The sequence below is a fragment of the Sturnus vulgaris genome, chromosome 3 (assembly GCF_052056855.1).
Source record: "Sturnus vulgaris isolate bStuVul1 chromosome 3, bStuVul1.hap1, whole genome shotgun sequence".
Taxonomy (NCBI): Eukaryota; Metazoa; Chordata; class Aves; order Passeriformes; family Sturnidae; genus Sturnus; species Sturnus vulgaris.
Genome location: NC_142245.1, coordinates 61464409 through 61482299, shown reverse-complemented (window position 1 = coordinate 61482299; position 17891 = coordinate 61464409). Strand labels below are relative to the sequence as shown.

The window sequence follows — 17891 nt, the reverse complement described above, 5'->3', positions numbered from 1 at the left end:
AATTTCTTTTTTTTAAATGTCATGTTAGTTTAGGATAGCATTGTTCTGTAAGTAGAAGGAAATACCATGGGAAAGTTTGCTTACATAGTCACTGTAAAGCACTCTTACTAAAAATTAATCTTGGAATTAATTTCACTCCAAGTACCCCACAGATTTCTTAAATGAGTTTTATTATAAGTAGAAAAATTAAAAAAAAAATCATTTAGAATTTTAGATAATTCTTAATCCCTGCTTCTAGACTGACCTCATAAGTAACATTCTTTTAAAACTCATAGTACATAAGTGGCTTTATTCATTACTTTATTTCTAAATGAATTTATTTAGGATCATAATCATTGTCCTAACTTTATTTAATTGGATATAGTTTGAAAAAGGACTGATGGCACAGAAGTATATTTTTTTCCATACTACAAAATTAAATGGGAAAATTTTTAACCAAAAAGTCAGAATTGTGAATAATCTACTAATAAATCTTGAAACTACAGACTTTTGATGACCTCTCATTGCAACAGTATGAGATCGAAAGTATTAGACTATAGTTCTATATGAGACATTCATTGTTTAAATTATTTGTTTAAAATAATTTGGAAGTGTAAATAAGTATTTTGGGAAACAAAAGACCGGAATTTCAGAAACAAACCCCACAAACAAAAAAAAAAAAAATTGAATGTTCCAAGTTTTACAAGTAATTTTTTTCCTGTCATGAAGATTCTGGAGCAAAAGTGAGCTTCAGTACACCAGAGGGAATGTAAAACTTGGTACTCCAAACTGCACTCAGCCCTTTTGGTTTTTAAAATGCAACAATTTATTTTTCCTACAGCTGTGAAAAGAAATTGTAAGTCCAGTAATTGAAATAAATAGACCCCAATAATTTTATTGCTCTACCACTCCTGGAAACCATTATTCTCAGAGGCCAGCCCTGCTGAATTGCCATGTTTGGTGTGTCCTTCTCCAGCCTTTGCCACCTCCTTTTCGTGTCTTATCTCTCAAACACTGACATCTCTGCACAGCTGCCCACCCAAGGCTCTCTTTGGAGTCCACAGAGAAATAAGAATTTACAGAGTGCTATTCCTCTCTTCCCAATGTAGGCACCAAAACCACATTATAAGAACTGCCTCCCCAGTTTATGAGAAGTTTATATATAAATGCTATTTAACAAGGAATCTAACTGGCATTTTTGCTTAAAATACTACTCTCATGTTAGTTTTCCTTTCCTACACTTACCTATCAGTCCCCTTTTCCTCTGAATTTTATTCATGGTCGATTTCTTAAGTGCTTTAATGTACTACAATTATTGTCCCTTAATAGCCAGAGGGAGTTTTAAAAGAAGAGCCTACAAAAATTTTGCTTCTTGACCTGCAGAAGATTCTTTTGAGGAAAAAAAGAGAATGTTTGTTGTCAATTTTTTTGCTGTTCATTTACTTCTTAAAGGTATAGGAATTCAATATTACTGCAAGTCTTGTGATAGGTAGCTATGCATATATTGCAGTGTTTGTTTTAAGCTGCTACTATTGTAACACACAACTGTCTCAGATCAAGAAAAAATAAGTATTTACAGTGTTTATGATCAAGAAGGAAGAAGAGAATGTCTAACAGTAGGGCCAATAAAAAATATGAATTCATTCTTAACCCCTCCTCCAAACTTAAGAATGCAGGCATACACCTTTTGTGCAGTTTTTCCTGTCTCAGTACAAGCACTGGAGAGGGGCTGGATCAGAAAGTAGCAGACTAGCAATATGCAATATTGCAAACTGCTAATTCCAGCTTGCTTGTTTACTTATTGCAGTTATTGCCAGATACGCTTTCTAGTAAGAATAGGGGAAAGATCAAAAGATAAACAACCACTATGAAATCTCTGCCCTAAAGAATCTCTGTTCTAAAGAGCAGAAGTAGTTTCACTCAGCCCATGGCCCTACTGCAATTAAAGCCCTTTGAAAACCTAGCTTAAGGATCTCTGTTTTAAAACCATTTTTAAAAGTTAAGGGCTGTAAAATTGTCTTTGGAAGAAGCTGAATATCATTCCAGCTCCTTGTCACACAGGGAGCCAGAAGAAACCATAGCATTACTCAGGACCCTGCCCAAGGATCACCATTGGGGTATTGAGAGAGGTATGCTGATTAGAAATGAGGATAGACTGTTTCACTCTGCTCCTTTTGCTCCCTCTCTTCTCTTTGAGATGTGTTTGTTTTCTTTAGTCCCTTCAACAACGTCTGGGCTCAGGGGAGAACTAGAATAGTTAGCCCTTAAGCCTTAACTTTTTTTTATTCCCAAAATTATTTTGCTTTCTACAGAAATGTCATGTGAGATATGTAGTTATATATGTTTAAAGCTAACAGTCCCCACTGAGGCTCACAAGCTTTTACAAGATGATATAAAAGTATCACATGGCAAAGCAATGATGTGAGGTGAAAAGGTGACCACTGTCCTCTGAGACCACAGACAGATATTCTGGATCACAAGTGAAAAAAAAATAGTTCAAATTTAAATCATCTCCTTCCACTGCTTTCTGTTATTTCCCCCAACAATATTACAAAATTTGTTTTTAAATGTTTTTTTAAAAAATTAGGCCTAGATTTCTTAAACCACTAGTATTACTGCATGTTGTAGTTTCATATTTAACACACAAACAACCATAATACATTGCAAGAGCCTCAATCACGTTAGTCCTCATACAGACAATTTCCTAAAGAGCTGGTTTCTTTGTTTCTAAAAATAGAAAAAAAAATCAGATTTAATTTTATCCCTGGGCAGAAATCAGTCCAGAAAAAAAATGTTCCCAGCAAGCAAACAGGGATTTCATGTACAGATCTGCATGATCTCATGGTAGCTTTGAGGTACAGCTATACCTGGATTAATCTTTAATTGACATGATGAAATAGGACTGATTTGCCAAACAAAGCCAAGTGTGTGTGCTCTGAATAGAGCCAGCATACAAGAAATTGATATTGATTTCCTCTGAACTAGATTATTTTCTTCTGTTGTGATTGATTATGTGGGAAAAGCCCACAATACTTACAAAGCCATTCCCATCTTCATCAAGGAATGGGTATGCCTGGAGCAGAGCATTGACAACAATGTTATATTGCTGACTGTTCGGATACCTGTGCAAACAAGATGGAGATGGAAAAGAAATACTTGGTTTTCTAGACAGTATTAAATACTGGCATCTATATTGATCTACATTAAACTATTTCTGACTATTTCTCAGGCAATCAATTGCCTTCCACATAACAAAAGGCACAGCTTAAAAGCTTGCATGAAATCTTTCTATTGGTTTCAGAAGGTTTCAGGTCCTTAGCCTCCTTTATTTAAGCAAATATATTAGAGAAAACTTTACGTCCATTTGAAAATTTATATCTGCAGACAACAGGTAATGACCCAAAATAAATTTAATGGTGTTTACTTACAGTGATCCTTCTAGGTATTTTGTCATGTCTGCTTGTAAAAATTCAATAATCCTTATTCTCATACTGTGATCAGGGCATTTTTTTTCTGCTAATATGCATTTGACATCATAAGGGAAGTCTGGCAAAGCATAAGAACTTGTCCACTGCAATGTCTTGTGTATTGCAAAAAATGATTTCAGGTTTTTTCTGTAAAAGAAAGGATTGTATCATCACCATCACATCTTTCTTCTATGGAAATGCAGGCAGGAAGGAAAGAAAAATACATGGAAAAATGCAAGACAAGGGAAAATTATTGCTATAGAAATTCAAGGCCTACTGTCTTTGTTTCTCCATAAAGAATGCCTACAAAAGCAGCAATCGATATATACAGAGTTAAAAATTACATGTCAAATGTGGAATGTTATAACCAGCAGACAGTAGGAGGTGGTTCCTAACTGAAAGCAGAAAGCAGAACAGAAGTCAGTGGGGGCTTGCCACAGTTGCAAAAAATCTTTATCTGTCTTCATTTATAATATGTTTCCTCTCTAGTAAGACAAACAGGTTAATTGGATAAAATACTATATGTGACATTAGTTAAGGCTGTCCTCCCAGAGGGGAAGGTAAGGAAGGGATAAAGGCAATTATCATCAGCTCATGTCTGGAACCAAAGCAGACACAGCCCAGCAGCTCCAGCCACAAAAACACCATGGCTGCTATTTACAGAAGTCACACCTCAGCTGGGGTGAGCTTGAGGCAGGTTACCACCATGGCTGCCCAAATCCTCATTCTGAAAGAGCATAGGGCAAAGTGGGGCTCAATGGCCTGTTATAGTCTCAACACTTTCTTGAGTAGGTTGGTCATCCTTTCTGACCTGGTTATGCTGCCACACCTCCTTGGCATCTTTTAATATATCTTGTGGGCTAACAAAAACTCTATATCCCTGATATAACTGCACCAACCCCAGGCCTACCACAAGTGGAAATGCAGTGCTGAGGAAAAAAAATATATAGTTTCAGTACTGTATTCTGCTCCTAACATCAGTAGAAGTACTCACAGCACTACCATTTCCCCACACAGAACAGGCACAAAATGGTCAAGGCTGCTGTCTTTCCAAGCTCACTAGATTTCATGGGACACAGATAGTTACCAGTGGATGCAAAGTGCAGTGAAGTTCTGTTAGTACTGTGCAGTATCAAAAGAAGGCAAAGTTATGCAGGAAGTGACAACATATCCACATAGACACATTCATGTCCTTTTTTGGTGATAAACTTATACACAAATAGGAAAATAAGACCCAACTTAGATTCTGAAATCACTGGGAAATCCCTCCTATGCAAACAAAGTGCAGATGTTCAATGCAGCATCAGTGAGCAGCTCTGCAGCCTTTAAGTTTGCATCCTGTACCTTCACCAACTTTCCTTAGGGAAGTGATGTGGCATGCAGGCTGCAAGTTACTACACAATGTTTTCAACATGCTACCATTAAAAATGGCTCAAAAGTGGACAAAAGTTCAAAATTTACAGTACTTTTCATCTAAACAGCACTGAAATTCCTTTTTTTGGCAATACCACTGAAACTGAAGAGTCATTTCAAAAAGTAGTAGGGTTTATAGCAGGTTCCATTTGGGCATACTGGACTACATTCATTCACCTGAGAAAATAAATCTTTCTTGCAGTTGGGATGGCTAATAGTCAGGGAATCACGGCAATTCTCTCATCCATCAGTCCCTTCACACTTGGCACAGAAATAAAAATACTCTAAATTTCATTTATCTTCATTTACCTTACCTAAGACAAAATACTTCCTTGCTCTCCAGACGAGATAAAAAAATTCTTCTGGTCTCCATAGTGCATGAGATTAAATATTTTACTAGTTTTAGCTGGACTCATCGCTGTTGAGAAGTCATGTTAAACATGTGCTGTAATATTTCACAATGAAATACAAGCTTGTTTGAAAAGAGACAATTCCACATAAAGTTTATATTCAGAAAGGCTCACATGTAAACTTGTTTAACTAAAAGAACAGTTCAGTTCAGCTGTAATGCTGTTCTCCACAGTCAAGGAAGGTCTTGGCTCTATACATAAATCCCAGTGCACGTGCAGTTTTGAGATTTAGGTAAAAATATATGTAGCCTGTTTCCAGCCATACCTCTTCTAGCTAATCTGAGGCAGAAATTAGATCAAAATATTGAAACTGAAAAAAAAAAAATCTCGAAATCTCAATTTACATATTTTTTTGTCTCTCAGTTCTTGAGACTTTTGATTCTACAGCTAAATCAATCCAATGGCTAGCTCAGGCAAAATTTCAGTGTCCCTCTTTCTCTGCTGTCACATGTTCTGACTTACACCCCTTTCTTACTGGTACTAGGAATCCTGCAGCAAGTTACAAGGAGCTACAGTGACAAAGTTCTTAATTATTCTTTTCCTTTGTTTTCTCACAATTTAAGTCCCCAAAATGACTTCTCACGAGGTGAAATAAATACAATTCAGATGAAGCAAGCCAGTCTCCCTATGCTTAGCTGCAGTATGGAACTGCATCCTAAGAAGCAGCTCCTCAGCAAGGAGACAACTACTCACAGAGCTTTTACCACTCAGCTTTTGTAGATTGCCACTTTAACATACTCAGTCACAATCCTGTCTCACACAGCTATTTCCTTCTTTGTCTCCATTGTAACCTTACTCTGCTCGTACACAGCATGTTTACTGAGACATGAAGCTATAAAATAGCGAGGAGCCATTTGTCTCCTTCAGATGGAAAAATACCTCACAACAAACCAAATAAAAAAACTAACATAAAAAAAACCTCACAAAGAACCCCCAAAGACCCATCTATTTGAATTACATGACCCCTGGCATCCCTAATCCCAGGGATACCTTGTTTTACTGCCAAAAAGACAGAGTTACACATTTACAGTGTCACCCAGATCATTCAGCGATGGTTTTCGATAACACTGGAGAGAAGAGTGGGGAGTAAACACAGCATCATCTCTCCAAGTTCAGTTCCCTATGCAACATCACACAGACACACAGAGCTACCTGAATTAGCTGTAACAAGTCAGTAAAAATAATCTTGGTATCAATACAGACAACTCAATCAAGATAGCTGTGTAAAGTGCCATAGAGACCTAGAAACAAGATCATATACTAGATCATAATAAGACTTTGTTGTTTTTAAGCTTCTTGAGCTAGTAAGAAGGATCAGTTTCCTGCATCTATTTAGTTTAGGGGAAAATGTGATTTAAAAGCCAACTGAGCACGCACATAAATAGGCTGTGTGCCACAAGCTTTTCTTATGCTAAAGTCCATGAGTCAGGCACCCATTGTTATATCTTGTATCAGCTCAGATCCCATTTAGTCAGAGGATATGGCAGTTAAGAAGAAATTTGCTGACATGAGCAAAGGGTTGTTCCCCTTTTTGGTAGATCCACATAAAACCCAGCACATGGGTGAAGTCCCAGTAGATTCCCATTATTCACAAATGAAGGTCTAACCTTTCATTTGTCTACATCACACATCAGCAAGAGACTCTGGTCTGAAGGTTTGTAGTCTGGAATAAAGTCCATGGAACAAATCCAAGGAAGAAACAGAGGAGAAAACAAGGAACTTGCAGATGTGAAAGAAAGGAAAAGTCTTCAGCTGTAAAAATATGTTCCATTTCCTTAAGACATGTATATTATGCTTTCAACTTTATGACAACATTCAAGGTTGCAAAGGCTATGTCCATCAAAACGAAGAAGTTATGACAGAAGATGAAATATCAAATAAAACTTTTCTTCATCTCAATAGTCCAATAAAAAAGGGCTCTGTTTTTCTATTCACAATTCTGATATTTGTGTCTGAAAGATCCTCATGCCATTCTATTTTAGTGCTTCATTGTAATTTCCAACTTTGGAGCACAAATACAAGGTTTCCCAGTTATCCCCTAAAGCCTGGGATTTGCAGTCTACCAAGTGCTTAATGATGTCTTATATTTTTTAGTTCTCACTGAACATAAGGGCAGGTATCCTTTAGATTGAAAAAGAAGTTACCCACAACACTGTTAACTTCAGCAAGGCTGGGATGTGGGAGCTGTGAGATGTGCCAAGGCTGCCCATTTCCCAGGGCAGCTCCCACTTGAGCTTCCCCTGCAGGAGCCTTTCTACAGAAGCCATCACATTCAGTATGAACATAAGTTACAGACAAAATTAATCTCCTTCCAAAAAAGTTTGGAAGATGCAGACACAACCTTCTTCTAGAAGGACTCCAGATTTTCTGACAGTCTGAGGAGCTGCAGCACATAAGGGAAGGCTTTGCACTTTCACTTCATGAGAGGGCAGCAGCTGTGGGTTGCAGAGAGAAGAAAAAATGCTCCTTAGATTCCTTAGGGAATCTGACTGAGAGCTAAATTAGGCTATTTAAAAGAAACAGGGTTTATTCGTATTCACTCCTGTAAGATGTGTTATACTGTATCCAAAGAAATTTTGAATTTTTGTTGTGTTGCTGTTACAACTTTGCTAGACCTTAATAAGGCAATGCAATTGGTATCTTCTGCAAGTCATTTGTAAGACTTGCTCATTTCTGGTATGGAAAAGACATAGCAATGTATTTCTTTTTTTCTGCAAATTTCTGTGGAAGACTCACAGCACCATGTCAATAAATTCAGCTCTGATGACCTGAAGCCCTCCAAAACCACAAGTCCAGTTGTCTTTACTTTCAATTTTTTAAAAAGTGGCAGAAATTCTAGCATACACATAAATTAAAAACCTCAATTTAAAGCATCTCCCCCAATCCCTGAATAGACCAAACCAAAAATCACAGATAAGACAAGTTTTGTGCAGATGCAATAGCAATTGAAGTGAAATTATCAGAAATCATAAAAATTAAATTGTTTTTTGGGTACTTTATACCATATATTTTAAGTCTGCTTTTCATGTCCATATGAGCTAATTGAAAAAAAAAAAATCACCACATATACCAGAAATAATTCTGATGATATCAAGAATAAGGTCTTTGCTTAGAAACCAAGCAACTCTTAAGCTATACATTAAAAAACACAGTCCTGCTAAGTTTTCACCATAGGACTATAGCTGCATTTGTGTGTATACATATGTATATAAAAGTAATATTTGCCCTCTTGTGTAAATGGAGCAAAATCATTTGAAGTAATTGACTAGGTGACAATTCTTCAGGCTAGCTGCTCTTTTTCTCTTTTCCTTTTAAATTTTTTTTTTTTAAGAGCACAAGCATAAGCGTGTTTCTGATAAAGCACATCAAACAGACCAACAATACTGATGTATAAGTTATAGGCGAGTAAAAGGAAGGAGCTCTCTAAAGATCATTAGCAGAATGATACATCATAATTAAAGACACTTCAGATGCAGCAGTCAGTGCAGTTACTGCAGCCTGACCAAAAACAATGTGGGACTGGCCTAGTTAAAGACATTTCCTCCACTGAGGAAATGAATGACCCATGCAGGCCCAGGTTTAGCTGAGCACTGATCACATCTTCCAAACTCACAGCAAAAAGGGAAGTTCAAACCAGTTGAGGCTGGCTGGAAGATCTGTTATCCTGCTTGTGCTCTGAGCAAATTATTCCAAGGCATTCAGACAGTAAATCTGTTACACAGCACTCAAGAGCTACAGAACATGTTTTTATAGAAAAAATAAATGTACAAATAAACATGACCAGGACATTGCTCTTGAGGGAAAACAGCTGGACCATCATAATGGGAGCTGTGGAAAAGGGGTACATTAGGGACATCATTTTGCTAAGCAAATATGTTGAGGAAAAGCAGACAGAAGATATAAACCAACCAATAAAAGGTTGGTTTTCCACAGCAGTATCAGGTATTTACAAATAATAAAAGCCTATCTTAGCAACAAGATAAACCTCAGGCTGTCAGGAGCCATAAAACTGCTAGTACTCTAGTACAGAAAAACAGGAATATGGAAAATGTATTTATTGAATTGTCCTCTATGTCTAGCTTATTGTCTTCACAGACAGGCACTGCTTCGAGATTTATATTTTTTGGAGATTAACAAAAAGATTGGCTGTTTTTACTTCTGTCATTGCTAGCAAAGCATTTTTCCATTGGACTAGCCTGCAAACCTCATCTGGTTTTATGTATGCTCAATTTCAATACAAGAAAAAAAATATTCAATTGTTTCATCCACTTATTCTTTATTTTTGTGTTTAAACAATTTTCTTTGATATTTTGGTAATATTTAATGAGAGAAAAGAGTGTATTTTAACACAGTTGTTAGGACTACCTACACAGGAAACACAGAGAAATTTGGAGCTAATTCACCAGCATTAATAATCCATAAAGGCATCCACTAATTCACTTCTAGCAAAATAATACAGTTGTTGAAGCTGTGGCTCTATGAATATTCTGGGAAAACAAAACCAAAGCCAAAAACAAACCACAAAACCCCAAAACTACACACAAATTAAAATGAACAAACGAAGAGAAAAACCCAAAACCAACAACAACAACAAAAAACCAAACAAAAAAAGCCCCCAACAACAACAACAAAAAAAAAAAAAAAAAAAAAAAAAAAAATCAACCCACAAATTTTAAGTTTTCCAGATTGGATGATATGAATGAAGAGACAGAGGCTATAAGTATAATCCTGGCCAAATACCAATAATTTAAACTGTACATTGTAAACTGTACATTGTGTAATGGTTACTCTGATTCACACAACCCATTTAAAACTCTTTATACAGCCCAAGGCAAATCAATTTAAAATAAGCATCCTTTAGAAGCACAGGCTAAAAATTGCAGGATCATATTGGTGGTTTATTCCAAGGGTTCAAGTGATTTGGATTTATTTCTTTGATGACAATGCTGAAAGGATCTTTGGGATGTTCTTTTAAAAACTGAAGTACCAGGACTTCTAAAAGCATTAAATCATCTCTACAGCAGGGGGAGAAGTTATAGCAGGTAGAAATAAAGGGGGATAATGATAAGCAGACAAAGCTTTGCAAACAAGAAAATAATTGCCTTGAAAGAGGAACAGGATTCTCTTTCAACAGTGACTGCCCATCTCAAAGAAGAAAATCATGGATAGGAAGAGAAAAAGAAAAAAGCCCCCATCACGTTGTCTTGCCTCCAGTTTCTAGGCAGGTTTATTTTGATAACCAAGGAAAATGAGTGTGCAAATGGAATCAGCATGTCTACCTTCCCAAGTGCTATATTTAAGATGCTTCCAGCACACAATTTATTGAATAGTCACATTCCACTCTGTAATGACTAATTTGTCAGATTGCTGTCGAAAATGCATCTGTAAAATACAATTTTTAAAAATCACATAAATAAAGACAAATCTGTATCTTGCCCTCTGCAAGATATATGAAACAATGAGCAAGGACTGAGAATGGAATCACACCATCAGGCTATTTCATTCAGTCAAATCCTAATAAATTTCTGTTCTTGTTGTTTTCTAAATACACCTGGATATACCTGAACCTGACCTACAGTAATTAAGATCACTTTTTGTAAAGTATAAATGAAGCAAGAAGTGTGCAATTTTCAAAAGGTAAGGAAATTTAATGAATATATTATAAACTCACTTTTGCTTTAGCACTCTATGATCAATCAGTCCTTTTGCATTTTTAGCCGAACACAGATATTTTTTCTGCTCCACAGGACCAGAAGATTTGAACATCTGTATGTCAGTAGCCCTGAAAGAAAAAAGAATTAAAAAAAAAAAAAAAAAATCACTCTCAGGTCTTGTGTAGCTTACAGAAAAGAGGAAGTTTAAGGCTCTAAAATACCAGTGGCAGAAACAGGAAGGGAGAAAAATTAACATATTGAATATGTCATAATATTATATGCTATACCTCTTAATCAACCTCTCAGTTCAATTATCAAACTGACAAATTAAAAGAAAAAATGTAGAAAGTTCTGCCTGCTAATATTCTAATATTAGTAGTAATATTCTAATTACTACACAGTTACAAATCCCAAGAAAATCAGTCTCCTTAGAGCTGCAGGGTAACCTCCACCTTCATAACCTGGCACCTCCTTATTTCTGGGAAAAACATTACAACATACAAGGGGTGAGCTGAAAGAGCTAATTACACAGCATTTCAATACATTTCTATTTAACTAGAATCTTGAAAAGTTGTGTTTTCCTGGAGGTTAAGTCAAAAGATCAATTCAGCTTTGCATTACTCCAGCCATTCTAGATCTCCAAATGCTTCCTGGTCTTACAGTCCACTGTTCCTGGCTATTTGCTCCAGCTCTAACTCATCACTAGCAACAAAAATTCTAGATATCCACTTTGCTATGAGCCAGTCCAAATCACTGCTTGCCATTTAACCTTTGTGTTCACTTCTCTCCCTCTTCATACTCTTGTTATATCTTGTTTTGGTAGATATGTTGGTGGAAGCCAACATCAGCAGTTTTACCCCATACTGAGGGAAAGGCAGAGCTAAGATAGGGATACTGTTATGCTGCCAAGGATTCATGGCAATCATAAAACAGTTTTTTTTTTTTCTCCTAAACCTCATCTCTTCAGAATATCTAAACCCTAAAAATTCTCTAGAAACTGTTCCAGCCTCAATTGCACTCAACACAAAAGGTTGCTATTGGAAATCACAATAAAGTTTACCATAATTTTAAGGGGGGTCCTCTCTTTCCATGAAAGAATATGTTTCAGCCATGCAGTTAAATGAAACAAACAAAAAAAACTCCTTAGTATACTGTGTGGCTCTTCGAAACAATTGATTGTTAAAGTGAAACACATCTTAGTATTTACCTGCTAAAGTCTGTGCGTGGGCTTCTCATACATAAGCCCAGTTTCTACTGTGTGACTGACAACACTTCCACTGAACCAATGACAGACACAAGATGCTAAATCCAAACTGCTGGACATGTAAGCCACATTTTCGGTTTCCTTTCACAAATCTATTACTTCCACACAGTAAGTGTTCACCTATTGCACTCTAAATTTCATGTCCAGGACTTTGTTTCTGTTTCTGTCAGGGAGGAGAGGTCAGCACAATTCACACACAGTCAGAAGATGAGCCAAGGACACCAGAGTAAAGACATTGCAGCCAGGAGTGCACCAAAAAGCACTTTATATAGCATTTATAGAGAAATACAACAGGGAAATAGAGCTCTTGGAAGCTCCACAGTGACTTCAACTCTTCAGAAAGAGACTCTGATGATGAGGCTTTCTTCCCTGCCTTGAGCAATGCCCTCTCCACCCTGTCACTGGTCCTGGCAGGGTGAGCGAGCTCTGGGAACTGGCCTGACTGAGAAATAATTCTGCAAATCAGAAAAGATGGTTGGTTTTCACCTGGGCTCAAGCACTGCATGCAGGGGGCTGGGAGCATGCAAACTCAGTTTTCACCATTGTTTTCTGGCACCACAGGGGGACCACACAATCAGCTGTGGATGCTACTAACTGCAGATCTTATCACAGTTTCTCTACTCACTGTAATTCAGCCTAATGTGACTGAGCAATGGAGGAAGCATGAGTTCACATATATTGTGAGCTATCAAAACTATGAATTTTACATTTGTTCGAAACAGTGTCTCATACACTTTAGTCATGAGTCCTTGAACTAGATCAAAAGAATTTTTTTACAGGATTTTGTTCAAGATGCACTGAACAAAAATAATATTGAACTACATCACTAAGAAAAGCACTGCAGTGTTAAGAGTCACAGCTATCCGCATGTAAGGATACAACTTTTAGTTTTGTAACAAAATACTCTTTTCACTACAGGTGCTTTTCCACAATTTTATACCCCAAAATGCACAGAATATATTGACTTTTTTACTCATCCTAAAATAATGGATCTTAAACTTGCTTGGTTTTATTCTGTCGTTCTTGCTGATACAAAAAATATTTCAGGGATAGCAACTTATTTACTCAACTTCCCTGTAAATGGAAGGACACCAGCATCTTATTTTCCAGGAAGGAGACTAGGTAAGGAAAGATTTTAATGTAAATTATATTCTCTAGCATTTCATATTTTAAGCATTTAATTTTTGATTTTTTGGAGTTTGCAGAACTTCACAGCAAAACTGTTGCACTCATGCTACTGCAACTGCATCATCTTTGTGGGACAGCATGGCTTGACCTGCAAGAGCTGAGAAGTCCATGGGAAACAGTCACACCTGAGGCACAGTCTATCCAAACATCCCTGACAAAGTCAAAGACGAAAGCTAAATATCCAAAGCAACATTTTAACTGCCTTAAACATACGGACATGTTTGCTTCTGAACCCCCTTCTGAAATCATGGTGTATCCACCACACTTTGGATGAAGTACAGGACCTATACATCTCTACCCTTAAAAAAGGAGCTTCCTATGAATCAAATATGCAGGGTCTTGGTGCAGAGAACTGAGACTGGCTGTGATTGCATAGTTCAGGCCTATGATAAATCTTACATGCAGTGACTTGGTCTTCTTCCTGCAAATCCCCTTTTCTCCAATAGTGCAGGAGCATTTACCTAAGGAGTTGCACAAATACTTCCACAAGGACGAGAGGATGTATTTTCCTCTCTGTGCAGTTTAGTTCTGCTCCTGAGCTCAAGTTGTTTGGAGGCAACTCAGTTATCACTGCTTTACACGCTTTTGTTTAGGCTGTTAATCACCTCAGAGTGCACAACCTGGACTCCTTTTGGATGAAGGCAAATGCTCTGCAGTTCTAATCCTCTGGGATTAATCCTACTGTGACTAATGCAGCCTTAGTGCTAGTCCTTTCCTTTGAAAAAAATGCATTTTGCATCCATGGCAAGCCATTCCCTGCAGCCAGGATTCTTGGGTTTAGCAGGGACCACTTAGAGGTCAGGATTTCTCTCCTTAGCCAAGGCATTCAGAAAAACATAACCCTGCAAGATTTAAAATAGATCAGAATGGAAGGAAAGGATGGGAGAATCAAGAGACACCTCACCCAAATACCTTCAATGAAAAACACCCCACAAATTCTGCCCCCTCCTCCCTCCCATAAGAAACCCCAAACAAACAAAGAAAACCTGCTCAACCAAGAGTCAGAACACAATCATTGAGGACAATCTCCCTAGAATCTGTTTTCTAAAAATCTACCTAGTTTCACAATAAATTTCAATAATCTGACTGTGGGATTATTGAAGGCTTACATCCGGACCAAGAGTTTCCTTTGACAAACTGACTTTCAATACATCTGTGACACAAATATTATCTCTGGCTAAATCATTATTTTACTCCAAGGCTCGCAAGAATTTAAAAGTAAGTTCTTCAAAAGCTTAATCTTACAAACAGAGAAAATCTCAGCTATAATAGAAGTTTGACAGTGCTTCATCCAAATGAAAACTAGATCCTAGAACTGGCTAGGAAGGAAGTTAAATTAGTTAATGGCATGGTTCAGGAATGTTGATGCCCTGTTTAAAACCACAAGGTATTAATCCAATTTTATATTTCACATTTGTTACAGATACTCAAAATATAAAATCCAGGTACAGCTGAAGAGCTAGTAAATGCCAGTTTTAAAATGCCATGAAAAGAATACAACTATACCCAGGCTGATATTTGCTGTGCCATGAACAAACTTACCCACTGATTACTTCTGGAAATTTCTGAGAAGCTGTTTCACAACAGCATGTGAGGGATTCCAGCCCACTCTTCTGTTGCTGGTATTTTTTAATCAGGTCCATCAGCACGGCCTGGTGCCCAATCTTCTTCACCAGCTGTTGCACCATACGATCATTAAGAGCCAGAAGAGCTGCTCCACTTACTTCTTCTTCTGCAGATTGAAGAGCATAAAATAATTACTGTAAAAATAGCTTTATAGTTACATTCTATATGCCTAAAAATATGATGATGGAAGGCAGGTCAAATGGGAAGATGCTTTGTACTGCTGACAGTCATCTTCAGCTGCCACCATCCTTCCCCAAGCAGTACCAGGAGTCCTGATCACTGGCCAGATATCTTCCCCTGACAAAAAGCCAAGTCTGAAACACACTGAAGTAGTGAGGGAACTATTTTATGCTTTAAATCAGGCCTTGCTTGAACCACAGGAGGCTGTTACTTGCTGATGAAGGAAATCAAGCTTTTTAACAGAGTACACAAGAAATAGGCTGTTCACATAACAGTTTCTTGTGCACTCTTCTGTAGAGTGTTTATATGCTCAGACATAAAACATTTACACACTACATTTGCATTATTTCAAAAGATTTATTCAACATAAAATAGGCCCTGTCAAGACTTTTAAACTGCCAGCTCTGATTTGAGGCATCTCTATTTATATACAGGCTTAAACTCGTCCCCAGGATTTCTCCGATTTTGTAACAAATCTGTGCACTTACGTTGCTTTATCAGATCTATGTCAGTTCTCACCCTAATATATTTCTATAAAAGTCTGAGGTTAGCATATATACACATGCCCCAAACCAAAACAAGGTAGGCAGTGCCAATTAAATGCATAGCAAGAAATACTAAACAAACAACAAAAATGCTTACCACGGAACTTAGGAACTAGTTCTCCTAAATTTCTCTGTTTCAACCAGCTGCAGACTTGCTCAACTGACCAACTTTCCATCTTCAGTTGTTGCAAAGCTAAATTTGCCTCTGAAATGAAAAGAGAGGATTATTTTTGTGCTGAACTCTAAGCCAAACTCCAACATTTCATAACAAAAAAATGCACTTAGCAAATAAACGTATCTCCATGATCTGAATAAAAATACTGCAAAATAATCCAGCTAATGCCTGTTGTAAGTGGCAGTTTCTTTGGATCACTTTCCTCACCTCCTCTCCCGTTGCTGGTTTCCCTCTGTTCTGAGACAGTCTCATTCCTTATAAAACACAACCTGCTCCAGTACCATTAACACCCAGGTTTCCACACAGAGAAGAAAAAAGGTGTGAAATTCACCACCACCATCAGGCTCATCAGGAAATGGCTGACATTTTACAGAAGGAAAAAAAAACCCAAACCACCCTATCATCAGATTGGAGTCTGTCACATCCATGCTTACAGTCAATCAAGCACCTTAACCCTCTCTGCACCACCTCACAGGACAGGTACCCAGCAAATATTTAACCCTGAATCACCAACAGCTGGAGACAATAAAGACGAAAGGGAGGAGACTGGTCCTCCTGTTATTTGCTGGTTCCTTTGTCCAGGCTCCAGTGGTACCCGGGAGGATGCAGTGGGCACCCTGGGGAGGCAGAGTCTCTGGGGCAGCTGGAAGGGGTGCATCCACCCTCTGGATGAATCCTGCACACACCGTGTGCCCTCTGCCTGAAGGACTCACTTGGATACAGAGGGGGTGCAACACATCTCAAAACCACCAGAGACCTCCCCAGAGGAAGATTACTTATGAAGACACAGCTTGTTCCACACTGCAAACTTCTCAGCAGCAGAAAACTCTCTCTGAGGGGAATTTTCTTATTAGTGTATTTTAGCTCTGCTGCCTAAAGGAGCGCCGAGTGCTCTGTGACCATGCTTGCAATCCACAGCAAAACAACATTATTGGAGTCAGTTTTTCAGACAAGTATACGAGTGTCTGGCATTGCTGGTCAAACATTTCCTTCCATACCCTGAGCCTGCAGCAACTCCAGGATAACATGAGGATTCACCCTCACAAACCTCATCAGCATTTGTGTTCAAAAGAAAACAAACCCAAAAAACCTCCTTGAATAAAAACATTTCCATTTTCATCCATCAACAGCAGAGACCCTCCAAAAGACACACACTTCAGCTTATACTTTTATGCCTGTCGACTTCAGCAGCTTAGAAGGGTTAAGTTTAAGAGGAATGCCTTTCTGAATTACATGAGTGGGTTTAATTTGATATGACAACAGTAGCCATACAACTCCTCCCCCAGGCTAAGCAACAAGAACAGGGTGTGAAAAGTCATTATTTGTTGAGAACTTTGGTGTAAATTAAAAATCACACCTTTCTGTCACACTTCTTACTTCCTTGCAAAGAGTAGGGCAGAAAAAAAGTCTCCAAAAACTGGAAAGATAAAACCGAGTGCAAAGCAGAAAGATACTTCCGTTATCAACCGAGCAGTGTAAAAGGAGAGAGATACATTAAAATGTTGGAAAGGTCCCTTCTTCATCCTATAAGAAGACTAACACCCTAGAACAATTCCTCTAAAGCAGAAAAGCTTGACACTTCAAAAAGTGTCAAGCGAACTCTAGCCATACACAACAATATGCACATTTAGCCCTGGGTGTCTAATTCTACAGCAAAATGGCCACTTGCACATGGAAATGCAGGCTGCACACTTTAAGGGAAGTGATGATAGCAGAGAGGCTGCTATTATATACATAAAGGGTCATGGAACATAAATACTTCGAAATGCTTCTCAAAAGTGATTTCAGTTACTTGCATATGTTATAGATAAAGCAACCAGGAAAAGAGTACTATGGAGACGAGGACTGAGTATGGATGCTGATATTTGTCTTCATTAATGATTCTATTTATTACAGTAGAATCAAAAACTACCCAGCAAAGGGTTGCCTGTGTTTAGTGTGGTGAAACCTGAATATTTATATGCCTCAATCAAGCCTTATAAGTCAGAGC

The 17891-nt window shown here is 37.8% G+C and overlaps 1 protein-coding gene across 1 annotated transcript in view; it reads right to left on the bottom strand.

The window, feature by feature from the left end:
• Positions 1-16270, bottom strand: part of SAMD3 (sterile alpha motif domain containing 3) — a 34753-nt gene extending 18483 nt beyond the window's left edge. Inside the window, exons 1-6 of the mRNA XM_014874160.2 lie at positions 16109-16270; positions 15824-15931; positions 14918-15107; positions 10941-11051; positions 3408-3593; positions 3017-3101 (exon numbers count right to left, since the gene is read on the bottom strand). Of these exons, the coding sequence (XP_014729646.2) occupies positions 3017-3101; positions 3408-3593; positions 10941-11051; positions 14918-15107; positions 15824-15902 (651 nt within the window). The 5' untranslated portion in view covers positions 15903-15931; positions 16109-16270. The remainder of the gene's footprint in view (positions 1-3016; positions 3102-3407; positions 3594-10940; positions 11052-14917; positions 15108-15823; positions 15932-16108) is intronic.
• Between the last annotated feature and the right edge of the window lie 1621 nt (positions 16271-17891).